This window comes from Oreochromis niloticus, linkage group LG5 (genome assembly GCF_001858045.2).
Source record: "Oreochromis niloticus isolate F11D_XX linkage group LG5, O_niloticus_UMD_NMBU, whole genome shotgun sequence".
In the NCBI taxonomy this organism is placed as follows: Eukaryota; Metazoa; Chordata; class Actinopteri; order Cichliformes; family Cichlidae; genus Oreochromis; species Oreochromis niloticus.
Window position 1 is genome coordinate 1,521,894 of NC_031970.2, and position 27,939 is coordinate 1,549,832.

A 27,939-nucleotide genomic window follows, 5' to 3' on the forward strand; every position below is an offset into this window, starting at 1 on the left:
ATCACGGGACCAGCTGTTGTTCTTTCACCGTCTCAGTTACAGCGCCGGCTCTCCGCAGTGTGTAAATAGACTCCGCCTCCACGTTAAACTGTGCCAGCGTCATGATTGCTGCTGCTGCGTGCGTCAGTGTGCGTCATCCACTCGCTGCCCATACAAGGAGTGCAGAATTATTAGGCAAGTTGTATTTTTGAGGAATAATTTTATTATTGAACAACAACCATGTTCTCAATGAACCCAAAAAACTCATTAATATCAAAGCTGAATGTTTTTGGAAGTAGTTTTTAGTTTGTTTTTAGTTTTAGCTATTTTAGGGGGATATCTGTGTGTGCAGGTGACTATTACTATGGATAATTATTAGGCAACTTAACAAAAAACAAATATATACCCATTTCAATTATTTATTTTTACCAGTGAAACCAATATAACATCTCCACATTGACAAATATACATTTCTGACATTCAAAAACAAAACAAAAACAAATCAGCGACCAATATAGCCACCTTTCTTTGCAAGGACACTCAAAAGCCTGCCATCCATGGATTCTGTCAGTGTTTTGATCTGTTCACCATCAACATTGCGTGCAGCAGCAACCACAGCCTCCCAGACACTGTTCAGAGAGGTGTACTGTTTTCCCTCCTTGTAAATCTCACATTTGATGATGGAACACAGGTTCTCAATGGGGTTCAGATCAGGTGAACAAGGAGGCCATGTCATTAGTTTTTCTTCTTTTATACCCTTTCTTGCCAGCCACGCTGTGGAGTACTTGGACGCGTGTGATGGAGCATTGTCCTGCATGAAAATCATGTTTTTCTTGAAGGATGCAGACTTCTTCCTGTACCACTGCTTGAAGAAGGTGTCTTCCAGAAACTGGCAGTAGGACTGGGAGTTGAGCTTGACTCCATCCTCAACCCGAAAAGGCCCCACAAGCTCATCTTTGATGATACCAGCCCAAACCAGTACTCCACCTCCACCTTGCTGGCGTCTGAGTGGGACTGGAGCTCTCTGCCCTTTACCAATCCAGCCACGGGCCCATCCATCTGGCCCATCAAGACTCACTCTCATTTCATCAGTCCATAAAACCTTAGAAAAATCAGTCTTGAGATATTTCTTGGCCCAGTCTTGACGTTTCAGCTTGTGTGTCTTGTTCAGTGGTGGTCGTCTTTCAGCCTTTCTTACCTTGGCCATGTCTCTGAGTATTGCACACCTTGTGCTTTTGGGCACTCCAGTGATGTTGCAGCTCTGAAATATGGCCAAACTGGTGGCAAGTGGCATCTTGGCAGCTGCACGCTTGACTTTTCTCAGTTCATGGGCAGTTATTTTGCGCCTTGGTTTTTCCACACGCTTCTTGCGACCCTGTTGACTATTTTGAATGAAACGCTTGATTGTTCGATGATCACGCTTCAGAAGCTTTGCAATTTTAAGACTGCTGCATCCCTCTGCAAGATATCTCACTATTTTTGACTTTTCTGAGCCTGTCAAGTCCTTCTTTTGACCCATTTGGCCAAAGGAAAGGAAGTTGCCTAATAATTATGCACACCTGATATAGGGTGTTGATGTCATTAGACCACACCCCTTCTCATTACAGAGATGCACATCACCTAATATGCTTAATTGGTAGTAGGCTTTCGAGCCTATACAGCTTGGAGTAAGACAACATCCATGAAGAGGATGATGTGGACAAAATACTCATTTGCCTAATAATTCTGCACTCCCTGTAGACACGTTTGTACTGCAGGCCTGGCTTCAGTCGGTCAGTAAATGAAACAAAGCATTTCTGTTGAGGATTTTTCAATATTGAGTTATTCCAATCACTCGATGAATGGTTGCAGCGCTACACACTCCCGGGTCTCAGTTCTGCTTCGAGCTCCGTTTCAAAGGTTGTTGAGTGATTGTTAATTCTGATTCCTGGAGTTTCAGTTACCCCGGTGGTCCCTGTGGTCCCGGTGTTTCCCATGTTCCCTGTGGTCCCGGTGTTTCCCGTGTTCCCTGTGGTCCCTGTGGTCCCGGTGTTTCCCATGTTCCCTGTGGTCCCTGTGGTCCCTGTGGTCCCGGTGTTTCCCATGTTCCCTGTGGTCCCGGTGTTTCCCGTGTTCCCTGTGGTCCCTGTGGTCCCGGTGTTTCCCATGTTCCCTGTGGTCCCTGTGGTCCCGGTGTTTCCCGTGTTCCCTGTGGTCCCGGTGTTTCCCATGTTCCCTGTGGTCCCTGTGGTCCCTGTGGTCCCGGTGTTTCCCATGTTCCCTGTGGTCCCGGTGTTTCCCGTGTTCCCTGTGGTCCCTGTGGTCCCGGTGTTTCCCATGTTCCCTGTGGTCCCTGTGGTCCGGTGTTTCCCATGTTCCCTGTGGTCCTGTGGTCCCGGTGTTTCCCGTGTTCCCTGTGGTCCCGGTGTTTCCCGTGTTCCCTGTGGTCCCGGTGGTCCCGGTGTTTCCCATGTTCCCTGTGGTCCCTGTGGTCCCTGTGGTCCCGGTGTTTCCCATGTTCCCTGTGGTCCCTGTGGTCCCGGTGTTTCCCATGTTCCCTGTGGTCCCTGTGGTCCCGGTGTTTCCCGTGTTCCCTGTGGTCCCGGTGTTTCCCATGTTCCCTGTGGTCCCTGTGGTCCCGGTGTTTCCCGTGGTCCCTGTGGTCCCGGTGTTTCCCATGTTCCCGGTGTTCCCAGTTTTTCCCGTGTTCCCTGTGGTTCCCGTGTTCCCTGTGGTCCCTGTGTTCCCTGTGGTCCCTGTTCCCTGCCTTCGCTGCGTGTTCCTGGTGAGCTCCAGCCTGAGCCTTTCCCATGTGGACCCTGGAGTCTGTGTGAGATTCCTGCCTCCCTGGTTTCTGCTTATTTTTGAGCGGCGCTCAGTGTTCTGGGCTCAGTGTTTGTTCCCGAGTCTGCGGGCTGCTGTTTGTTTGGTTGCTGTTTGCTCGCGACAGGCGTCCACAGCACCAAACCTGAAATCTGCTCATGCCTGGAGGAGCCCGTGCTTCTGTTGGGGTGAGGAGGTGACAGCGACTCCATCACCATGGAGTAAAGTCGAGCAGCAGCCCGACAGCTGTGTGACAGGCGCTCGGGCTGCTGCGCTCCGTCACACGCTGCTGTGTGTTGGGTGAAGCTTGGTTCCACCTTCGGGTGTCACCTGTGGTCCTCTGAGAGGGACTGACAGAGCAGACACAGGTCAGGGCACCGGCAGGACGTCACGATCCACCAGGAGGAGATAACCTGCTCCTGTCGCTGCGAGGCAGCTCCACCTCAGAGCAGGAGAATGAGTGGATGCAGGTTAATGTGAGCAGCTTCAGCGTGTGTTGGTGAAGAGACTGAGAGGAGAGCACATCCTCCATCAAGATCTTTCTTCATCATTTTAAAAAGATCCGCATCAGCTCACAGATTCATCGGCTTCTCCGTCTCGCCTCGCACCAACTCATCACATCCAACCGCCGGCGTTCTCCTAATCTTACTGACGGCGTGCAGTCTTAGCCGACTGTAAAGGGTTCTTCACATAACGGCTCCACCAATCAGCACGCTGAAGAAACGGGAACACGAATGCGTCCACGCTGCCAGAATCACACAGCAAGGCAGCACCTTGCAGGCACCAGAGGCCTGTGATTGGACGGAGCTGCTTAAAGGCCCGCTCCGCGTCTGTCGTGTTCCAAGTGAGGGTTAGTTGGTTTATGGGAGATGATGTTTCTGATAAACCTCCAAACAGACCAGCTCTGCAGGGCGCTGCCTGTGGATGCTGCAGACGGTCCACCTGGTTCTGGTGTCATCCTGCTGTGTTGCTGCACACATCAGCTCTGGTAACGTCTCACTGCAGATCAACATGGCAGCTGTCCAAGCAGCCAGTCTCACAGCCTGCCCTCAGCTGAAAGAGGATCTGATTGCAGGCGGGGGGACAAATCGAAGGCCATAAAGTGAGAGGGTGGGGCGGGTGTGTGTGTGTGAATAAATGGAGGGCAGGAGTTAAAGGAGAAGCTGCGCTCAGCATGTTCAGGCTGCTTTAACAGCAGCGCTCGCCTGGACCGAGACACCGTGTCACAGCATCGGGGTTAAAGCAGCAGGTATTCTGATGGATGCAGACGTCTGTGGCTCCTCCCATCAGAGCGTGGAACAAATGCTCTGCTGATGGACCTGACCTGTGCTCATGGAAGCCACAACAAGCCACTAAGTGCACTCGCGTCCATCTTTACAAGGTAAGATGTGTCTGAAGCCACAGAGCTCCAACTGTCCTGAATCTCTGCAGCACGATTGGCTCATTAACCTCCTGATTAGGTTGCCTATTAGCTTGTTAGTTGCAGGGGCGGGGCATAGATAACCATTCAGGTGGATAGAAGCTGACGATTTACCATCGATCTATGACCCCGCCCTTACCTGAGGCCACAGATGGCAGCAGAAAAGAGGGGTGGGTTTAACAAATGGATTTTAGTTTGAATAATGTGATATCGATTCATGAAGTCCTGGATCGATTATTATTGGCAGAAACGCCAGCATCTCAGCTTAAAGCTCACAAAACTATTTCAACAACCACCAAACAGCTAAAACAGTAAATGAGAGCAGGTACAAACAGGTAAACACAGAGCGTGGATCGTTCACTCGTACACAGACACGCCGTCGGGCTGAAAGTTGACAGCTCACAGATTGTGATGCTGCAGGTTTCGTCACTCTGACCAAAACTTCCCTCTCACTTCCTGCACAGCTCCTGCTATGTTGATTCATGGTTTCTTCAGTTTTTGATCAACTGCAGAATATTTTTAAGGTTATCTGCTATAAAAAGCCCGGCCAGGAAAAGCTGCTTCATGTTTTTCTGTTGTGATGCTTACACCTCTGATGGATATGAACTGATAAATGATCAGAATTATAATATTTCTGGCTGTCCGAGGCAAAATCGAATTGGGACCTTGTGAATCATAACTGAGTAAGTTGTATAAATCAGTGATGCAGAAACGAGCTTCGTCTGGACGATGGCTCGGCTCTCAGCTTCAGGCTCTCGCTGCGGCTGTTGTTTCTGAGGTGGTAGACAGTACTGTCCCGCCCTCAGCGCAGACTTCCAGGATACAGTTTAAGTATTTCCTGTAAGTTTTGGAAGGATCCTTTGACACTGCGAGCTCAGGCAAAATGAGATATTAGTTTCATGTCTTCAATAGTCTGCATCACACCTGTACAGGTCACCTCTATGTTTACAAACTAATATAGATCTTCTGGATCCTGTGACATCACAGAGTTTAGTTTCCTGATGTTTTCACCACATCCAATCAGCTGTCCTTCCCTGCAGAGTTCCTCAGATCAGCCCATGAACAGCCCTGTTTGTGTCCCCCACAGACACCGACTACATCAGTGAGGAGGAGAAGCACAGGGTGGAGCTGATGTTGGCCTTTCTCACCGAGGAGTCCAAGCAGGCTGCAGCCAGCACAGCTGTAAGTACACCTGCACCTGTCACACCTGTCACACCTGTCACAGCTGTCATAGCTGTAAGTACACCTGTTGTGTCCTAACAATGTAAAAAACATGGATGTAGCCAGAGCGATGTGACCCGTCGCTCACAGACCTGGTTATGGTTCTGCATCCACAGACTTCACGAGAGCCTCACACAGGCTCAGGTACCTGCTGTTACTGATCTGTAACAGCAGCCCTATTACTGGTCACATGATTCATTAAAAACGCCCCAACACTGCACACAGTGCAGTTCAGGTGAAGCTAACAGACAGCTAGCAGCTACAGTCGCCTGGGGCACCATCCACCTGTCAGTCACAGAGGCCACGCCCCTAGAAAACTTTAAATTGGTGAGCCCTAAAAAGGATTTACTCGTTCAGGAAGTGAATTCTGCCCAATCAAGCGTGGAGCTGCTGACAGTGGCGACACCACGAAGCAGCTTCTTCTTCTTCTGTTGTCATTAAGGTGGAGTTCTGGAAAATGCATGGGCTCGTCCTTTTATAGCGCCTTCATACTCAGTTTGAGCACTCAAAGCACTTTCTGCTGCACCACCCACACACCTTCCATCTATGCCTAAGTGCTGTGTAACACACACACACACACACAGACACACACACACACACACAGACACACACACACACACACACACACACACAGAGACACACACACACACACACACACACACACACACACACAGATGGACACTGGGAGGAACTCGGGGTTCAGTGTCTGTGTTTATTCCTGCTGGTTTTGGGACGTGCACGGTCTTCATGTTTGCATAAAGCAGACGCAGTAAACTGTTAGAAGTAGAGACGTTAGTATTTATTTATAGCTGCTGAGACTCTTTCAACCTGCTGATGCTGATTCTGCGCTCGCAGGAAAACACCGCTGCCTGTGTGAGGGTTAAAGTAACACAACAGAAGGACCCCACTGATCAATATATAATTAGTCTGTAATTAATAAGTCATGAAGCTGACCTGACCATAGGAGATTAAAAAGTTAAAGTTTGGAAAAACGTGATTGTGAGAGAAAGCCATTTCCTGCGAGGTGTCTGTTCGTCCTGCTCGCCGTCTCCGCGGGGAAACCCGATCCTCGACTCTCCGTTGTCTCCACCGCAGAGCTCGGCCGGCTGAAGTGGAGGATTTATTATTGATAAAGGAGGAGAAACGCTGCGTGTAAATCACTTTCCTGCAAAGTCATGCTCGGAGAACCGGAAATGAAATAAGAGCCAAAATATTATTAGAAGCTGGTAATGAAAGCACAGCGTTCAGTCAGCCTTCAAAGACAGAGATACTGAGGACGTGAAAAATGGAAAAGAAAGCAGAGTTTAAGTGCCGCCTGAGGTGGATTTCCACAAACCCACTAATGGCTGTCTGCTGATGCTCTCTGCTCTCGTTCAGCTGCGAGTAGGAAATGACTTCTGCTAATGTGAAGTTATGCTGCTTGTTTGGAAAGTGTTCCTCAGTCCAGACACGCCGAGAAATGTTAAGTGGTTTCAAGCTGCATCGTGTTTTTCACACAAAGCCTCGAGAAGTACGCTCGTCTCCCAACAACACACACCTGAGAACTTCAGATGATATCTGATTTTACACACACACCCAACAGATCATTTACAAACCCAGCTCGGTCTGGCAGACGAGGCTAAACACTGTGTGAATATACAGCTGTGCCCAGATGTTTATATATACTCATCAGCAGCATGAATGTCGGGCTTTAATTGTTCTGTTTCCAGGGTGAATGATTGTACAGCGATTTCATAAAACAAGCTTGACATCGTTTGTATTTACCTACAAAGCTTTAATAAGTGGTGCAGACGATGCTGCAGTCTTTCCACTGGACGAGGTCTGTTATGGGGATTGATTACTGCTGAAAGTTCCTCTTTACGGCACAAAAAGGATTTGTGTGGCAGCATTCATTGGACTGACTAATACTTGGAAAGTGGGAAAGTCCAAGGAACTCAGTGAAGATCTAAGAATAAAGCCTGTTGGTTTACATGAGCTGGGAACGTGTCGGCTCATCTGCAGAGACACGATCATCACTTCAAACAGCTGTACGTGAGTTTGTCCAGATGTGCCGTCACATCCAGTAACCAGCTTCCTCGTGACGAGAGGAAACTGGTTACGCCGTTCAGGAACAATCGAGAATAACTGAGACTCAAACCTGCCACAAAGCTTTCACGGTGAAGCCAGTTTTACATCTGAGAGAACGCCAACCAAGAAAGAAGAAGCTGCCCACGTGGACGAGCCAGAGGCGGAAGATGTTGAGGCATGGCTCGGGGATGGTAAAGTGAGACTGTGTGAAAACTCTCTGACTCCCGTTTGAACAGCAGGGGGTCTCTGGGCAGACCATCGCCGTCTTTGTTCTGGAGCGAGGCTACAAACCGCTGCTGTGCTTGGTTTTTATGTGCCAGCTTCATTTCCTGTTAAACTCACAGGTCACACTCGAGCCAAACATGAAGAAGTAACTGAAGCATTTTGCACCAAATGTTTCTGAGAAATTCGAGATGATCCGATGTGTAAGCGCTTCACCCAGAAAAACCTTTTCAAGATTTAAGTAACCACAACTTTGTATGATCGTTTAAACTTTTATTCGGAGAACTACAAGAGTTCTATGGGCTCAAAATGTGGTCATAAATATTTTGTACTTGTAAATCAGTTTTGTATGTGTAAAAAAAAAAAGATTTGTGTGTGGACTTAGCCAAAAAAAACCCCTGCAAGTTACAAGTACGAATTTTGACCCTATTTTTCTTCCTTTCATCTGATTGGTCAATGTCATGTCAATCACAAATGTAACAATCCAATCAGAGAACAGATGGGTTTGGCTGTCGGAGGGGCACTTTTTTGAACTGCAGGTCCTTGAAGGGTAATACAGTTTGAAGCTGGAGGATCTCTATATAAATATCCGATAGCAGCTAGGTCCGCTAACTTTCAGCAGCTGTTGAAAGGATAAAGTTGTGGTATGTCAGTGGTTAGAAATACCATTATTACTTTAGGATTAGTTTAACACAAAGTCAGGGCTGACCCGGGACCATTGCTGTGAGTCACAGTGCGCAGCATAAAGGTCCTTTCACAGCACAGCATGTGCTGCTAATGCTAACTGCTAACTAAAAGCCAAGGATCCAGAATTTGTTGCGCTGCCTGCTGAGCTCTGTGGGTTTTTGCAGCAGCTCTACCTGTACTAGATGCACCTGCTCCTTGTCGTTTCTATCTCTGACTTTATGTCCTCTACAAGAGTTTCTGGTTTTTTTGCTAGTTCTTTAGATGTTCAATAAAAACATGTATGCTAATTCATAACGAAGAAAGCTTTGTAATGAAGACTGTCATTTCCAAAACACTGCCCCCCCCCCGCGGTCCGCAGGGCTGTATTAAACACGTAGACCTGTGACACAAAAATCACCAAACTCGGACGACCACAGACTGTTTTCCTTCGTGGTGATGAAGGAAAACGCTGGGCTGGCATGTAAAAGGGCATTTATTCCCTTCAAGGACCTGCAGTTCAAAAAAAGCGCCCCTCTGACAGCCAAACCCATCTGTTCTCTGACTGGATTGTTACATTTGTGATTGACATGACATTGACCAATCAGATGAAAGGAAGAAAAATAGGGTCAAAATTCGTACTTGTGATTTGCAGGGTTTTGAGTCCACACACAAATTCTTTTTACACATACAAATCCTGATTTACAAGTACAAAATATTTATGACCACATTTTGAGCCCATAGAGTTCTTCTATTTTTAAAGACAGTCTCTGCAGGCGCAGGATGCTTGAAGGATCTTATTCTGGGAACAGTGGGAGCGAGGCAGGTGTGGTTCCAGTTATTCCCTGAAGACCAGGGAATAACTGGAACGGATGAATTAGGATGAGGACACGATCACAGAAAAGCTTTGATGGGAAAGTTGTGATCTGCAAACAGTTCCCATGTCTTTGACGCAGCCTCTCGGTTTATCAGCGCGAGCACACTCTGTACAGGTATGGCTGCTGGGTCTCCGCCTCCTTCTGTTGGGGCGGAGCTACTTTCCACTATAAACACACCCCTTTCAAGCAGTTGCAGAGTGTCACCAAGAGATGGCGCGTTCTTCAAAAACACTGCGACTTGTATCGTTAGCCTCGGTGTTACTGTCTTTGCCGTCTGATCACAGCTCACTGAGGCCTGTTGTCATTTGGTGCGTCAGTAAAACTGAATGTGACATTCATTCGCTGTCAAACTTAAAAATGTTTGTGTCAGTTTACACTGAGAATCACCAAAACAGAAAAATCATATTGTAGCACCCAGGTGGAGGTGAGTTCTGACTCTGGTAGTTTTTCATTTATTCTGCTGTTTGGGGAAACTTAATATTCTAGATTTCTTTAAACTGTGCTGTTGTGGGACTCCAAAATGGCGGCGCATTAGCTAGACGCACACTTCCCTCCTCCGTAAATCTTTGCCAAGACACCTAACATAATATCAACTTTTGAAGTTAAACTCTAACGGTATCCGCGCTTTGGACTCTTTTATGTCGTCTGCACCAGGTAAATCGGGCAGGGGTCGTGGTAAACCCTCACAACCTAAAATTGATTTCGGACCAACTAAACAAACTGGAAAAGCTAAAGCTAGCGCCATGTCGGAAGAGTCAATTAGCGCTGAAGAGGAAGGACCAAGCCACGCTCCGATTCTTGAAGCTATCAGAGACTTGAAAACCGACTTCTCCAACAGGTTTGACGGAATAATGGCTGCAATTGAGGGAGTGAGAAACGAGGTCGGAGAGTGCAAGGAGCGTATTGTAAATGTCGAGACACGCATTTCCGACACTGAGGACACGGTCGATAGCCTTCAGAGAAAAGTCCAGAGTCTCGAAAAGAAAACCAGAGATATGGAGGACAAAGTAATGGACTTGGAAACAAGGGCCAGGAGGGCTAACCTGAGACTGGTGAATTTACCGGAGAAGGTGGAGGGAACGGATGCTTGCGCATTTCTGGAAACCTGGATCCCGGAGACGCTGGACATCCCTCTGCTGAAGTCAAAGCCATTCCTGGAAAGGGCGCACCGAATCGGCCCGAGAAACGACCCAAACGCCCCCCCAAGAACACTGATCATGAAATTCCTGAGCGATAGGGATAAGGCAATGGTGCTGAAGGCGACCAAAATCAAAAAGCAAATACTCTACGAGGACAAACCGGTGCGTTTCTACCCGGACATGGCAGCCGGCATACATAAGATGCAGAAAGAGTTCGACTCCGTGAGACGACAGCTCCGCAGCATGGGGATAAGACACGGGATGCTTCTCCCCGCCAGGCTCCTGGTGACCTACAAGGATAAAACACTGACTTTTGGCAAACCGGAGGACGCAGAGACTTTCGTTACGCGGATCCAAGCAGAGCGGGATGAATAGCGGTACGGATAGAGTTGGTAAAATAATTGAACGTTTTGCCTGGCAGCCAATTCCTGGGGCTACTGTGAACTGAACATTGAAATATATTCACATTGAACATCTGTACATGCCTCCGTTATGTCTGTATGGGGGTGGTGACGCTGGTGATTACCTGCTTTGTGAGTATACCCCCCCCCCTTTTTTTTTTTTTTTTTTTTTTTTTGAGGGGATTGATTACTTTTTGTTTTCTAGGAGGACTCTTTCAGTTGTAGTTATATTTAAATAGAGTTAAAGCACAGTAGACCCCTAACATTTATTTTATTTACATGAGTATATTTGGGATGGCAATATATTCCTGGCAAAGTAACTATTATTTGTATGTAAAAGCTAACAATGGAGGGAGTGTTTAAGTTTAGGATAAGTCATGTTGGATCATTCCTCAATAACTGTGGACTGGTCATTAGCATTACCGGAGTGTGTAGTAAGGAGAAGGGGAAACTGGCCTTTAGGTCAGAGGGGTTGTGTTCAATGGTTGATGCAGTTAGACGCATCTGTGTTGTCTGTATTGTTTTGGTTGTTTCAAGGTACACTTCTATATACTAGCATGAGAAGATCATCTGAAAATAGCAGCTATGTCCAATGTCTTAGAAATTAAGATGACATCGTGGAACTGTAGGGGGCTGCAAAAACTTAAAAAAGTTAAACAAGTGATGAGAAGGTTAAAAGATATGCATTCCAAAATAATTTTTCTCCAAGAAACTCATCTTACTGGAAAAGAGGACTTAAAGATTAAGCGGAGGTGGCAGGGAGAGGTTTTTTCAGCACCATTTAACTCCCAAGCGAGAGGGGTTTTGACTCTAATACACAAGTCTGTCCCCTTTAATGTTTGTAAGGTAATTGCAGATAAGATGGGAAGGTATTTGATTGTTCAGGGTGCTCTCTATGCAGAACCTCTGATTTTAGTTAATATTTATGCCCCAAATAAGGATGAACCATCTTTTTTTAATAACTTGTTCTGCACGCTGTCAGCACTTAGGGGTCAATATATTTTAGCGGGAGACTTCAATTGCACTCTGAACCCAAGTATAGATAAATCATCACATTTAGACAAATCTCATAGCCAGAGTAGGGAAACCATTCTTCAGTTTGCTAAGGAATTAAATCTTATGGACATATGGAGAGACAGGAATCCTGGTGTATCGACATATTCATGTTATTCAAGCACACATAAATCATACTCACGGATAGACTACTTTTTAATCTCAGCAAGTCTGTCCTATAAAGTGAACGGTTGTGATTATGGCAGTGTCCTTATCTCAGACCATGCCCCAGCCAGTCTGGTCTATTTGGATCCAGGGCTAGTACGAGATCCCCCAAAATGGAAATTTCAGCAAAAATGGATAAAGGACAAAGACCTAATGGCGTACCTTGACAAACAAATTACTGATTACTTTGAGCTCAATACTTCTGAAACATCTCCGTGTATTAGATGGGAAGCATTCAAAGCCTTCATTAGAGGCCAAATAATTAGCTTCACGAGCTCAAGATCTAGGAAGGCCAGACAAAAACTGAAATTACTGGAATCAAAAATTAAAGCTACTGAGGATATGTACTTTAAGAACCCCTGTCCCAAGCTGCACCAAAGTTTGCTGTTATTAAGAGCCCAATATAATGAAATCTCAGCTTCAAAAGCTACAGCTAACTTATTAAAACTTAAGCAGTCCGTTTTTGATCAAGGGGAGAAATCAGGTAAAATTCTGGCTTGGCGTATAAAACAATTCCAATTAGAAAGATCAATCACTGCACTTAAAAATGATAAAGGGGAAACGATCTCTGACCCTGCTGCAATAAGTGACTCTTTTAAGGTCTATTATGAAAGGTTATACAGTTCTGATCTAAACCCAGGTGAACCAGACCCAAATTTTTTCTCTTTTCTTAACAATATGAATATCCCCAGAATAGAAGAAGAGGAATCCTTGAGACTGGGGGCTAAATTGACTCTGGACGAAATCTCAGAGGCAATAATGAGTATGAATTCTGGAAAGGCTGCGGGGCCAGACGGTCTGCCAATTGATATCTATAAAAAGTTTGCATCCAAATTAAAGGTACCCCTTTTGGAAATGTTTTCTGAATCTGCTCAAAATGGGATACTCCCACCCACTCTGAGAGGGGCCTTAATTACACTTCTTCCCAAACCTGGAAAATCGAATGATAAATGTGAAAACCTGCGGCCAATTAGCCTCTTAAACTCAGATTTAAAGATACTCTGTAAAATTCTAGCAAAGAGACTGGAGTGCCTTTTGCCAGCTATCATCAAGGAAGATCAAAATGGGTTCATGGTTGGGCGTCAGGGATTCCATAATGTTCGACGAGTGTTAAATATTTTACACGAGCAAGGGGGGTCTTCAGATACAGCTTTCTTGGCACTAGATGCCGAGAAGGCTTTCGATAGGGTAGAGTGGCCCTATTTGCTTGAGATTCTTGGTCGCTTTGGTTTGGGAGAGGGATTTTGTAACTGGGTCAAGCTTCTATATAATAATCCTTATGCAGAAATAATTACCAATAATGTTGTCTCAAAACCAGTTGAGATTGGAAGAGGTTGTAGACAAGGTTGCCCCCTATCCCCCCTTTTATTTGTAATTGCAATTGAACCACTTGCTATTGCTATAAGAGAACACGGTATGATCACGGGTATAGAGATCGGAGGGCTCGACCATCGAATAGCTCTTTATGCTGACGATGTGATCCTCTTTCTTAAAAATCTGGGAAAATCTATTCCAGCCATTTTAGACCTAATTGGAAAATTTGGACATATTTCTGGTTATAAAATCAATAAATCAAAATCTTCCATAATGCTTTTGAACTCAGAAGAAAGGATGAATCCACCTAAATACACCTGCCATTTTAGAAATGTGAATCAGTTTACTTATCTAGGTATTCAGATTGTCCCGAAATTGGAAGAGGTGGTGAACCATAATTATGGTCCAATTATGACTGACATATCCAAATCAGTGGAGAGATGGTCGAGTCTCCAAATTTCACTGATTGGTAGAATAAATATACTAAAGATGAACGTGCTCCCTAAGCTTCTGTATCTGTTTCAGAATATACCCTTGCCACCTCCCTCAGACTTTTTCCTTAAAATAAGAAAACTGTTTAATCAGTTTTTATGGAATAACAAGCGTCCCAGACTTCGCTTATCACTTTTATACTTGCCCTTTGATGCCGGAGGGCTGCAATGTCCTAACATGGTTTGGTATTACTGGGCAGCCCAGTTAAGAACTATAATGTTCTATTATGCTGCAGAAAAGCCCCCCGCATGGAGAACTATTGAGTCTCTCTCTCTTACGCTTCCACTTCCTACATATGTATACTCTGATAAATATAATAAACTTAAAGATATTACGCTTAATCCTATAGTTAAAAACATGATTTATATCTTACATGTCACTCAAAGATATTTAAACATAAAATCTCCCCTCTCCGTTTTTAGCCCGATTTGGGGCAACAATTATTTTGCCCCAGGTAGAGCGGACGGTGGTTTTAAAATATGGGCAGACTCGGGGCTGGGACTGGTGAAAGATGCTTTCGGGGGTGATGGAAGACTTTTAAGTTTTGAACAACTAATCTCTAAATTTAATATCCCTCGAAAGCACTTTTTCAAATACCTACAGTTTAGGAGTTTTATCAGGTCTTATCATAATGATTTTACACAAATTCCCCCGCTGTCCACATTAGAGAAAATCCTAACCAAAAACCCCACTGGTAGAGGAATGATATCTGAATTATATAACTTGATGATGACATCCTCTCCTGATTCATCTGCTGCTAAGCTTGAAGCTTGGAGGTATGACTTACAGGAGGAATTGACAGTGGAGCAATGGAGTAAAGCATGTAAGCTAGCCCAAACACAGACAGGTAACACACGTCTAAAATTGCTACAATTTAATTGGTTGATGAGAGTGTACATAACACCAGAAAAACTTAACAAATTTAATATGCAGATCCCTGACATCTGTAATAGATGTGAAGAAGACAAGGGCACATTGCTCCACTGTTTATGGTCATGTCCAAAAATAAAGGAGTTTTGGGAAGAGGTTAGAGTAATGATAAAGGAGATTTTGTCAATTAAACTTGTGATGGATCCCAAACTTTTCCTACTGGGATTATATCCTGCAGGATGTACCATAAATCATTTTGAAAAAATTTTCATAAATATGGGAATACTGCAAGCAAAGAGAGTGATAGCTCTAACGTGGAGAAGTCTTGGCAAACCAAGTATTTCACATTGGTTCAAAGAATTGTCTTTATGTTTACCATTAGAGAAAATTACATATACTTTAAAAGATAAACAAGAAATTTTCCAGAAAATTTGGGGGCGCTACATCCAGTATATTGAGAATGAAGATCTTTCTGGTTTACTGCGGGAGACAGGGACAGCCTAACTATTCCCTGTACAGGACCACAACCATATGCTGCAACCTGAAGATTACTCTTTAAAATCTGTCAGAAGTCTCATGGACTCAAGTGCTTTCATTGAATGTACCTTATGTTTCGTTTATTGTGTAAATTTGTGTGTGTATGTACTTTATATATGTATATATGTAAAACTTTAATAAACATATTGTTGAAAAAAAAAAAAAACTGTGCTGTTGTGCAAACATCTTAAGCGACCTGTCATTTCTCTCTGTTTTGCATAAGAAGAGTTTTTTCTTTGTGCAGGTTTTACAGAGGTGTTTCAAAGCTTTGGACATTTTCAGTCCTCGAGCGCCGTTTCAAGCTAAAGTGTGTTAGACCCGTGTTAACTGGATAGATGGGCTCTCTGCCGCCTGCCTTCCTCTCCTCACGCACTGCTCTCAGATGGCCCCGCCCCTCCCTGAGCCTGGGTCTGTGAGCGGTTTTTCCTGTTCAAAGGGACTTTTTCCTTCCCACTGTGGCCAAAGTGCTTGCTCTTAGCAGGTCATCTGATTGTTGGGGTTTCTCTGTTGGGTCTTTATAATATGAAGCACTTTGAAGCGACTGTGATTTGACGCTATTTAAATAAAACTGAATAGAATTGAACGTTGCAGTTTTTCCTGCACGCTGTGTAATCCTGCAGGAATTTATTACCATCACAGCTGAGCTTATCGAGCAGGATTACCCAAACCGCCATCTTACCCAGGTGCAGGGAGGGCGGGCCTAGAAGGTGTCACAGCACCATCTCTGCAACCTCCTCAGAAGGATTGGTCACGTCTGTGGAATATGGCGCTTATCTCCGTGGTGATGCAGGTAGTTATTAGGTCAAAGGTCAAACCTTCATGGATGATCGTTTTTCTGTGACTTTCAGTCTGAATGGAGCCTTTAAAACAGGAAACGAGCAAAGCACCAGTCAGCGGTTTTGCTTTCAGCGCCGACTTCCTGACACTTTGAAGCGTCGGCAGCAGATTCATCAGAGCACGTCTGGAGTTTTTACTTCACCTCAGAATAAGTGGAAAATCAGTCATCACTGAGACAGGACATTATCCTCATTATTAAGACACGCTGCGTGAGATAAAACATGCATGCCGTCCATTTTTGTCCCCATGCGTCATCGGGGTCGTGCATGGTTTGGTCTGAGTGGACCTGAGTTTCCACAGAGAGGTGGGTTGGCACACTGCTGCTGGCTCTCTGATGCTCACACCTAAATCTTTGGAGCCAGAAGCAGCGATCGTTCTTTTCTTCTCTCTCACGTCTTTAATGGCAGTGGAAACTTTGCCACGTGTCATAATGGATGCTGACTTTCCAGGTTTCAGAAAGCCTCGGTCGCAGAGACGGGCCTGACCCCAGCACAGCCCTGCAGACGCCACTTTCAGCTGCCCGTGTGAGATTAAATCATCAGGCTGTTTGAAAAGCTGTCAGGGCGGTTAGCTGCTGCTGTCCATCGATCGTTAAAGCTCACACTCGTCTCTGCACACACACGTATATACACACACACACACACACACACACACTGTTGACTGCTTTCTCTGTGTTTGCTGATGTTTGCCAGGACAGCACACAGGATGTCAGGGCAACCAGCTCCACAGAGATGGGTGTTAAAGCTCCAGTGATTATCCTCTGAATGGAGGCCGTGTGTGTGTGTGTGTGTGTGTGTGTGTACGTGTGTGTGTACGTGTGCGTGTGTGTGTGTGTGTGTGTGTGTGTGTGTGTGTGTGTGTGTGTACGTGTGTGTGTACGTGTACGTGTGCGTGTGTGTGTGTGTGTGTGTGTGTGTACGTGTGTGTGTGTGTGTGTACGTGTGTGTGTACGTGTACGTGTACGTGTGCGTGTGTGTGTGTGTGTGTGTGTGTGTGTGTACGTGTACGTGTACGTGTGCGTGTGTGTGTGTGTGTGTGTGTGTGTGTGTACGTGTGTGTGTACGTGTACGTGTGCGTGTGTGTGTGTGTGTGTGTGTGTGTGTGTGTACGTGTACGTGTGCGTGTGTGTGTGTGTGTGTGCGTCTGTGTGTACGTGTGTGTGTGTGTGTGTGTGTGTGTGTGCGCGTCTGTGTGTACGTGCGTGTGTGTGTGTGTGTGTGTGTGTGTGTTAAACCTGCAGCGATTTACAGCTGAGAGCTGCTCAGGTTTGGACTTGATGTTCCGCCTTGTCGGTTTTCGTTGTCACGACGTGATGATGGTGTTTGATGTTCGGTCTGTGAGAGGTCGTCACCCTGAACTGTGACTCACACATAAAAAACACTGAAGAGTAAAATAAGCCAGTGAGTAAGTAGTTTACGCACTGGCTTACTGCGTAACTGCAGTTAAACGTCACGGGGCTGTTCTGCGTACAGGTGCGTCACCTGCAGATCTCAGGTCCCTGAACTCACACAGGTGTTGAACCTTAAATCAGAGCTGCAGTCGTTTTAACTAAACACCACAATAGTTTTGGTTTGTGTGTCTTTGTTTTGCTGTATTTTTATGTCTGTGTTGAGTTTAGGTCAGTGGATGTAAAAGCTCTGAACGTGCCCGTGCTCCATGCTGGCCCGGCCCCTTTTGTTGTGTGGTTGAATATTTCCATCAAGCTGATGACCTCGAGGTCTGAGGCCAAACCTCCAGCAGAACATGGTTCAGGGAGGGGCGGGGCCATCTGCTGCGACCGGTTGGGGTGAGAGAAGGAAGACAGGATAAAGACATGCTGTGGAAGAGAGACAGAGATTAATAACAAGTGTGATTCACCTTTTTCATTAACTGGTTAAAAATATTATATAATTCCCCAACAGCTTGTGTCAGAACAAATGACCAGACATCCTCCAGCTTCTGTCTCCTGAGGGGCACCAGGCAGGGATGCCCACTCTCCCCTTCACTGTTTGCAATTTTTATTAAACCACTAGCAGCAGCAGTTAGACAGAATTCAGTAATTAAGGGCATAAAATGCAAGAACGTGGAACATAAAATCAGCCTTTATGCGGATGATGTGTTACTTTTTCTCCAAAACTCACAAACCAATATCTCTGGGGTGATTGAACTGATAAACTCTTTTGCAAGAATATCAGATTACTCAATTAACTGGTCAAAATCTACAGTCCTTCCGATTAATTGCTCCTTCCATAATTCCTCTTCTACTCCACTGCAATCAGGAAATATAAAATATTTAGGTATTAATGTTTCTCCCAAGCTTGCAGATCTAACTAAATTAAACCATATCCCACTTTTAAAGAAAGTAGAAGGTGATCTGGCTAGATGGAAATGTCTACCCATATCACTCATGGGAAGGGTTGCCGCTATAAAAATGATGGTCTTACCAAAAATAAATTATTTATTCTCAATGATCCCAACTAAACCGCCGCAAGATTGGTTCAGATCTCTAGATTCATATATGTCCAAATTCCTTTGGAAAAATAAGCCCCCACGTATCAGCTTAAAAACATTACAAAAGACCAAGGATAAAGGAGGATTAGAACTACCTAACTTTCAGCACTACTTCTTAGCCAACAGGCTTCAGTTTATCTCAGGATGGCTAAAACATACTTTCTTAGATGAACCTTGGCTAGATGTAGAACAAGCACTTTGCAATAATCTAGAGATTTCAGATCTACCATTTATCAGCTCAAACATCCAATGACATGAATGCTTCAAAAGCATCAACATCAGCTCTTCTCTGACAGCGTGGTGGGAGTTTCTGAAGTTGACAGAGTCTTCATTAATCCCATGCAAACGTACACCTATCTGGAACAACCCTGACATATTACAAAACAATAATATGATAAACTTTCCAGATTGCAGTGGTAAAGGAATCAAATATTTAGAACATATACTAGAAGGAACAGACTTTATTTCATTTGACAGACTAGTTACACAATATGGGATCAACAAGAAAAGATTTTTAGAATATCAACAAATTAAATCCATAATAAAAAAGAAATTTAAACCCGGTCAAGTTGAATTACAAACACCATCAAGTGTGGTTCAATTTCTTACTCTTAAAACCCCAAAATTACTATCCAAAATATACAGAATGCTTTCTAAAACAGATGAATCAATATCACTTCCTACTGCAAAATGGGAAGTGGATTTATCAGGGTTTTTTTTCCCATATATTTTTATTGAAATTTATTATAGTACAATACAAACAAATATTGAACACCCTCACATTCACACACCCATCCATACATCAAACCTGCCTACATCACATTCAAATGTAGAAATGAGCATAGTTCTCACAGTAATACAAAAATACAATGGGTTAAGATAGACAAGATTTTCCCTTCCTTCCCTTCTTCTTTTCCTTCTTTTTCATAAATGTCCTTCACCTCCACTCCCTAAAATATCCATATATGGCTTCCACATATTCACAAAGTCCCATATTTTGCCCTTGGCAATATATGTTAGTCTTTCCAGGTGCAGAGAAACTGCAATTTCCTTCTTCCACAGTCCCATGGAGGGAGCATCCATACTCTTCCAACATAGCGCAATGGCTCTTCTGGCTTGAAGTAGTCCATAGTCCAGTAATTTAGTTTTTTTTTCCCGATTGCTTAAATTCCCTTGGGTATATTCCAAGTACACAGAGTTTTCCTTTTAAAGGGATTTTTACCTTAAACACTTCGGACAGATATTTGATAACATCTTTCCAAAATTCCTGGATTTTAGGACATTCCCATAGACAATGAAGAAGAGTTCCTTTTTCAACTAAACATTTAGTACAGATGTCCGGAATATCATTGGACATATGATGAAGCTTGACAGGTGTTATATAGGTTCTCATGAGCCATTTATATTGCAGTAGTTTAAAGCGTGTGTTTATTGTTTGTTTTTGTGCTTTTAAGCAAGCCTGGTTCCAGTCATTTTCATCTATGTCCTCTTGGATCTCCCTTCTCCAAGCATCCAGTTTATCTGCTGCTGAGTCTTTGGAGGAAAGCATCAGTAAATTATAATATATAGAGAGAAAACCTTTCCCTTTTGTATTCTTAATGCATGCATCCTCTATTTTTGTTAATGGTGGAAGTTCATCACTCCTTTGCAGTTTTGATGACAAATAGTTTTTCAATTGTAAATATTTAAAAAGTGCTTTGGGGGTATTAAATATTTTTTACATAACTGATCAAATGTGAGCAGCATGCCGTCTGCATATAGGTCTTTAATTTTTTGAATGCCTTTATTTTTCCATATTTTAAATCCTCCATCACTTTTACCAGGCGTGAACTTTTCATTTCCCCAAATAGGGGTAAATTGCAAAAGCGATGGAGGATTGGCCACATATTTATGAGCTGCATGCCAAATTATAATTGTATTTTTCAAGGAAGGGTTCAAGTCAAGTCAAGTTGGCTTTATTGTCACTTCAACCATATACAGTTAAAACGAAACAACGTTCCTCCAGAACCAAGGTGCTACATGCAACATAAATTTACAACATAAATTAACAGAAAACACTAAACTAGCTAACTAAGAGGCCTAGTTAGCTGGCTAGCAGAGACAAGACAGACTGACCTAACATAAATTACAACATAAATTAACAAAAACTAAAAAATCCAGTAATAATATTGTGCAGAAGAGCATTTACAGGTTGGTGTGTACGATAGTTTGGTGGTGTAGGTCAGTGTGTTTGCGCTTGTGTTGATTAGTCAGTCCAGTCTCAATGCTTTGAGGTAGTTGAGTTAAGCTGAGTGATAGTGTGTGTGCATGTGTGTTTGTGTGTGCGTGTGTGTGTGTGCGTGTGTGTGTTTATCAGTCCAGTCCCTTTCTGTTGAGGAGACGGATGGCTTGTGGAAAACAGTCTGGATGTGTGTGCCCGAATGCTTCGGTACCTTTTTCCAGATGGCAGGAGTGTGAAGAGTGTGTGAGAGGGGTGTGTCCAATCAGCCACAATGCTGGTGGCTTTGCGAATGCAGCGCGTGTTGTAGATGTCCTCAATAGAGGGGAGAGAGACCCCGATGATCTTCTCCGCTGTTCCCACTATCCGCTGTAGGGTCTTACGGTCCGATATGGCACAGTTCCCAAACCAGACAGTGATGCAGCCGCTCAGGATGCTCTCGATAGTTCCTCTATAGAAGGTGGTCAGGATCGGTGGTGGAAGCTGGGCCTTTCTCAGTCTTCTCAGAAAGAAGAGACGCTGTTGGGCTTTCTTGTGCAGGGAGCTGGTGTTGAGGGACCAGCCGAGGTCCTTCTCCAGGTGGACTCCCAGGAATTTGGTGCTGTCAACGATCTCCACAGAGGAGCCGTTGATGCTCAGCGGTGAATGGTCGCCTCATGTCCTCCTAAAGTCAACAACCATCTCTTTTGTCTTGTCAGCATTCAGAGACAGGTTGTTGCCTTGTATTTCTTCTTAATGTCTTAGTGTCTGAAGAATATAGAAAAGTGTGTAAAGGAAGATCTGGAACAGATTTTTGCTCAATGTCAACCCAGGCTGGAGGTGTTGTTGGGCAGAAATAATGGGTGGCTGATGTTAGTTGGGCAGCCATATAATACCATCTGAGGTTGGGGACTTGGAGACCTCCTCTTTCATAGGGCAAGTAAAGTAGTTGTAAGCGGAGCCTTGCCTTCTTATTATTCCAAATAAATTGGTTAAATAGTTTGTTTAAACTGTCAAAAAATGAAGTTGGTAGAGGCAACGGAAGTGTTTGGAAGTAATATAAAAATTTGGGTAAAATTGTCATTTTTAGGATATTTATCCGGCCTATCATAGATACAGGCAGGTTTGTCCAACGGTTTAGCATTTCCGTGACCTCTTCTACAAGGGGATCATAATTTATTGAGGTTATGTCCTTGAGGCTTGGGGTGATCCTAATGCCTAAATATTTAAAGCCTGTTGTAGTTGTTTTAAATGGGGTGGTCACCACAGGGCGTCTTCTTTCTTCTTCATTAAGAAACATTAATTCTGATTTCGAATTGTTTTTTTTTTTTGTTTTTTTTTGTAACCTGTCCCGTTTGGTTCTTTTGCCATCAGAATTATTGTCTAAAGGTGAAGAAAGATGCCCAACGGATTTACTTTACCAAATGGACCATCCCAGCCTTGCCGTAATGGTCCATTTGATTCAACTTTTTATTGTTTATTTTATTTTCACTTGCTGAATACGGGACAGACTTGACTGGAGGAGAGAACGTGGAGAAAGAAAGAGGGAAAGGAAAAAACCTGAGAAGAGGGACGGGGAAAAAGGGCAAAAAACAAAAACCAACAGAATAAGCAGACAAAAAATACATATATCGATCACCTGGATCACCTGTTGAGAAAGAAAAAAGAAAGCAAGCAGAAGAAAACGAGAGTAATAAACAAGATCACAATGATATATGGGAATATGACAGTAAATACTAAATATTAAACATTATTGTGCAGCACGTGAGATCGACAGCGCAGTGTGTGCTTTGAGGTAGGAGCCAAAAAGGGTGTAGTTTGTGTGTGTGATCACCCGTGTGTGCACCTGTGAGCATGAACGCGCTTGTTTTTAAAAGGTTCCTTCATGTAATGATCTGCTAGAGGGTGTGGGGGGGCCACTGCCCCGTCCTCCAGGGCATGAAGCAGGTATGGAGGAGATCAAGACTCCAGACATCCAGAGGCCCCCAGAACACAAGAGACCAAGGAAGACCAACAGAGGGGCAGCCGCGCCACTATCCCAGAAAGAGCTGAGGAGAGTCCCAGATGAGGGGTCACTTAGCAGCCGCGGAGCAGAAGCCAGGGGGGTTGCAGTGACGTGCCCGTGAGCTCCGCCGGCAGCCAGCTGTGCCTGAGTGACCGAGCGGCCAAGGGCACCCCATCCCCGAAGTGGCCCGAGCGAGCCCCAGGCTCCATGCCCCGATAAGCAGCCGCCAAGGAGTGAGCCGGTGGGTACCTGGGCGCCCACCCCCGGACACAAAGAACCACCAACGCACCGATGTCTGAGGGCGTCTGCCACCGGCAGGGGAAGTGGTGGGGGGAGATGGGCCTCCAAACCTTGGAGGGCCTGAGATGTCCCCAGAGAGGTGGCGTCTGATACCCAACCTGACATATAGACACAGACAAACAGGCACACACAGATACAAACATCTATTCCCACCCTCATGCTCTCATATACAATTACTCAACACTCACCCAACGTGGAGACAGACATAGAGAGACACTGTACACACAATCACACTCCCCAAGCGTACTCTAAGCCCCGGGTCTAGGTACCCCTGCCCCTGGAGGGGGAAACTGCGCCCAGACCCAGGTGGTGTTACCCTTTTCCCTGCGGTGGGGAGAAGCAGACCGCCCCGACTCCGCAGCAGCAGGGAGGCCCCACATTCCAGACCCCAGTCGGACGGCCAACTCCTCCTCCTAGCCCCCCCGCTCCAGCAGGCCGCAGAGAACGGGGGTGTAGGAAGACTCCAAACCTCCCTCCACCCGCTCATATGTAGTGTTGATGTATGTGTGTTCTAAGGTGCATTTAAAACCCAGGAGGGCATGGAGCTACCTGCCGAGAGCAGCAGGTAAACGTATAGCCCCTCCTGCTGGCCCTCAATGTCTACGTGTATTTAAAATTGAGAGGTGGGCAACGACGCCAGGGGTGAGGTGTACACCCTGATGGTAATTTGGAATCCGTGTAGCGTGCCCACCCCCAAGATCCTATATGTATGTGTAATGAGAGTGTGAGTAATGTGAATGTCTAAGTTGTGGGATAAAATTGAGGCAGAGGCAGCCAGAAGGGGACAGAGGGGGGGATGTCTCCTCTGCACCCTGGTGACACACCCCTACCCCAAGGCCCTGCATGTGTGGGTGATTGTGGTGGAGCGGGAAGAGGGAGGCAGCTGGAGATGGGGAGGGAAGGAAGGGAGGGGCAAGTGACCCCTCCCTGGGGCCAGCTCCCCCGCTGACCCCAGTAGGCACCCCCATACTCTGCAACCCGCCAGGGAAAGGGGGCCCAGGCCCATCCGGACCGGGGCCCAGTGCAGCAACGCCGCCCGGCCCCACAGAGCCCGGGACAGTCCACCTGACCCCACCACAGAGAAAACTGCACCCACCCCATCATCCACTCATCTTCCAGACTACACAAGACAATAGACGCCCAGGCTGAGATCTTCCTCCACCTCTCCTGTATCTCCCCCTCCTGCAGAGAGAGTTCCTGAAGAGAGGAAATCTCCTGTAGGATGTGACAACCTCCCCCACCAGTTGAAGAGCCCCCCAGGTGGTTCGATGCACAGGCGGCACCCTGTGCCAGGACTGGGCCCCCATACACCCACCCGCCCACAACCCCGGCAACACACCAACCAGGACCCAAGCCCCTGAGGCCCGGCCAGGGCCCCAGCCCAGAGACGGAGTGCCCCCAGAACCTCACGCCCATCCCGGACCCACCCAGGGGCAGCCAGGCTACCAGGTCAGTAACCCACGTCCGTCAGCACAGACCCTCCCCTAGCCCTGCTGCACGCAGCCACGAGGAAACCGTCACCTAAGAGCCAACAGAGCCCCTAATTGGCCATGACCGCTACCCCGGGTTGAGCCCCCCAAGGAAGATGCTCCCAGGGAACCCCCTGATGCCCTAAGCCTGTCCCTACCCCCACACCAATCACAACAGTGAAGGTGGGACCAAACTAAGACCCCCCACCCCCACTAGGTGATGGAGCTGATCAAAGGAGCCCAGAGCAATTGATCTGATGTGGTGGCAGAGGCTGTATCAAGACTAATGTGATCTAATAGATAATTTCTATATTGGTTAGAATTAAGATTATTTTTATTTTTCCAGTTCATGAGGACTGTTTTCTTGGCTATGCATAGGGCAGTGAAAACCATATGGGCTATATTCTTTTCCGTAGTGACATTATCTAAGCTGCCCAACAAACACACTAAAGGGGAAGTTGGAATGTTACATTTCAGACACTTTGATAAGTCTTCACATATCTCGCGCCAAAACTTCTGAACTGGTGGACAGAACCAAAGAGCGTGGATATAATTGTCCGGTGAATTGGTTTGGCAGTGTGAGCAGTTGTCGGTAGACGTAAAGCCCATCTTGAACATCCGATGACCTGTATAGTGCACTCTATGTAGTATTTTGTATTGAATTAATTGAAGACTGGGATTTCTAATTAGATGAAAGGTTTTTAAGCAAATCTGAGACCAGAAGTTTTGGTCTAAGTTAACTGATAAATCCGCTTCCCATTTTGCAATAGGAAGTGATATTGATTCATCTGTTTTAGAAAGCATTCTGTATATCTTGGATAGTAATTTTGGGGTTTTAAGAGTAAGAAATTGAACCACACTTGGTGGCGTTTGTAGTTCAACTTGACCCGGTTTAAATCTCTTTTTATTATGGATTTAATTTGTTGATATTCTAAAAATCTTTTCTTGTTGATCCCATATTGTGTAACTAGTCTGTCAAATGAAATAAAGTCTGTTCCTTCTAGTATATGTTCTAAATATTTGATTCCTTTACCACTCCAATCTGAAAAGTTTATCATATTATTGTTTTGTAATATGTCAGGGTTGTTCCAGATAGGTGTACGTTTGCATGGGATTAATGAAGACTCTGTCAACTTCAGAAACTCCCACCACGCTGTCAGAGAAGAGCTGATGTTGATGCTTTTGAAGCATTCATGTCGTTGGATGTTTGAGCTGATAAATGGTAGATCTGAAATCTCTAGATTATTGCAAAGTGCTTGTTCTACATCTAGCCAAGGTTCATCTAAGAGGGTATGTTTTTGCCATCCTGAGATAAACTGAAGCCTGTTGGCTAAGAAGTAGTGCTGAAAGTTAGGTAGTTCTAATCCTCCTTTATCCTTGGTCTTTTGTAGTGTTTTTAAGCTTATACGTGGGGGCTTATTTTTCCAAAGGAATTTGGACATATATGAATCTAGAGATCTGAACCAATCTTGCGGCGGTTTAGTTGGGATCATTGAGAATAAATAATTTATTTTTGGTAATACCATCATTTTTATAGCGGCAACCCTTCCCATGAGTGATATGGGTAGATATTTCCACCTAGCCAGATCGCCTTCTACTTTCTTTAAAAGTGGGATATGGTTTAATTTAGTTAGATCTGCAAGCTTGGGAGAAACATTAATACCTAAATATTTTATATTTCCCAATTGCAGTGGAGTAGAAGAGGAATTATGGAAGGAGCAATTAATCGGAAGGACTGTAGATTTTGACCAGTTAATTGAGTAATCTGATATTCTTGCAAAAGAGTTTATCAGTTCAATCACCCCAGAGATATTGGTTTGTGAATTTTGGAGAAAGAGTAACACATCATCCGCATAAAGGCTGATTTTATGTTCCACGTTCTTGCATTTTATGCCCTTAATTACTGAATTCTGTCTAATTGCTGCTGCTAGTGGTTTAATAAAAATTGCAAACAGTGAAGGGGAGAGTGGGCATCCCTGCCTGGTGCCCCTCAGGAGACAGAAGCTGGAGGATGTCTGGTCATTTGTTCTGACACAAGCTGTTGGGGAATTATATAATATTTTTAACCAGTTGATGAAAGAAGATCTAAAACCAAATTTGTGTAAAGTTGCAAACAGAAATTTCCAGTTAACTCTGTCAAACGCTTTTTCTGCATCTAAAGAAAATATTGTAGTTTCAAGGTTTTTACTGTATGAGTAGTCTATCAAATTAAGTAATCTACGTGTATTTGTTGATGAGTGCCTACCTTTTATGAAACCAGTTTGGTCAGGATGAATTAAGAGGGGGGTTATTTTCTCTAATCTCTTTGAGAGAGCTTTGCAGATTATTTTAAGGTCTACATTTATAAGGGATATTGGACGATAACTTGAGGGATATACAGGGTCTTTGCCTGGTTTTAGCAGGAGATTAATGTTTGCAGAATTCATATTTGATGGAAGTCTGCCCTTTTTTTTGATTTCCGACAACGTTCTGTAAAAAACTGGTGCTAGAATCGTCCAGAATTCTTTGTAGAATTCTGCAGGAAAGCCATCTGGGCCTGGAGCCTTATTATTGGGCATACTTATCAGGGCTTCCTGGAGTTCACCTGGCGTCAGTGGCGAATCCAGTGCCATTGCTTGAGTGTCTAATAATTTTGGGAGAGTTATGTTGTCTAAAAACTGATCAATTTCCTTTTTAGATGGGTTTATTTGTGGTGAATACAACGTTTTATAGAAATCCCTGAAAATGTTGTTTATTTGTTTCGGGTCATATATTGTGTTCCCAGATGAATCTTGAACAGCACATATAGTTGTTTTTTCTTTATTTATTTTTAGCTGGTTTGCTAGAAATTGACCGGATTTATTACTATGTTCATAATTTTGTAAGCGTAGTCTTTGTACTAAGAATTTTGGTTTTTTTATCAATTATCTCATTTAATTCTAGTTTTGTTTTGCGTATTTTGTTCAATGTTTCCTGATCTTGGTGGGACGCGTAGGCTTCTTCTAGGGATTTGATGGTTTTTTCTAATTCCTGAATATTTTTGTTTTCTTCTTTCTTTTTATGTGATGAGAAAGAAATGATTTTACCTCTCATCACAGCTTTCCCTGCTTCCCATAGAACAGAAGCTGATGTTCCGGGAGTGTCATTAAAGTCTAAATATGAAGTCCACTCTTTTTTAAAATATTTAATAAAGTCTTCATCTTTAAGCAGTGATGTATTAAATCTCCAGTTTTTACTTGGCGTAGTATTATTCTTGTGCATTAGTGTTAAAGATACAGGAGCATGATCGCTGACAGCTATAGGATGAATCTCAGTGTCTGAAATGTCACTCAGCAGTGAGCTGCTGACCAAAAAATAATCCAGACGAGAGTAGGAGTGATGAACATGTGAGAAGAAAGAATATTCCTTACTGTTGGGGTGAAGGGAGTGCCATGCATCG

At 44.6% G+C, this 27,939-nt stretch overlaps 1 protein-coding gene across 2 annotated transcripts in view; it reads left to right on the forward strand.

Moving 5' to 3' along the window:
• rnf123 (ring finger protein 123) overlaps nucleotides 1-27,939 on the forward strand; it is a 116,842-nt gene that overhangs the window by 64,821 nt on the left and 24,082 nt on the right. For both annotated transcript variants that reach the window (XM_019356810.2, XM_005462574.3), the window contains exon 39: nucleotides 5,289-5,383. In XM_019356810.2, the coding sequence (XP_019212355.1) occupies nucleotides 5,289-5,383 (95 nt within the window). The remainder of the gene's footprint in view (nucleotides 1-5,288; nucleotides 5,384-27,939) is intronic.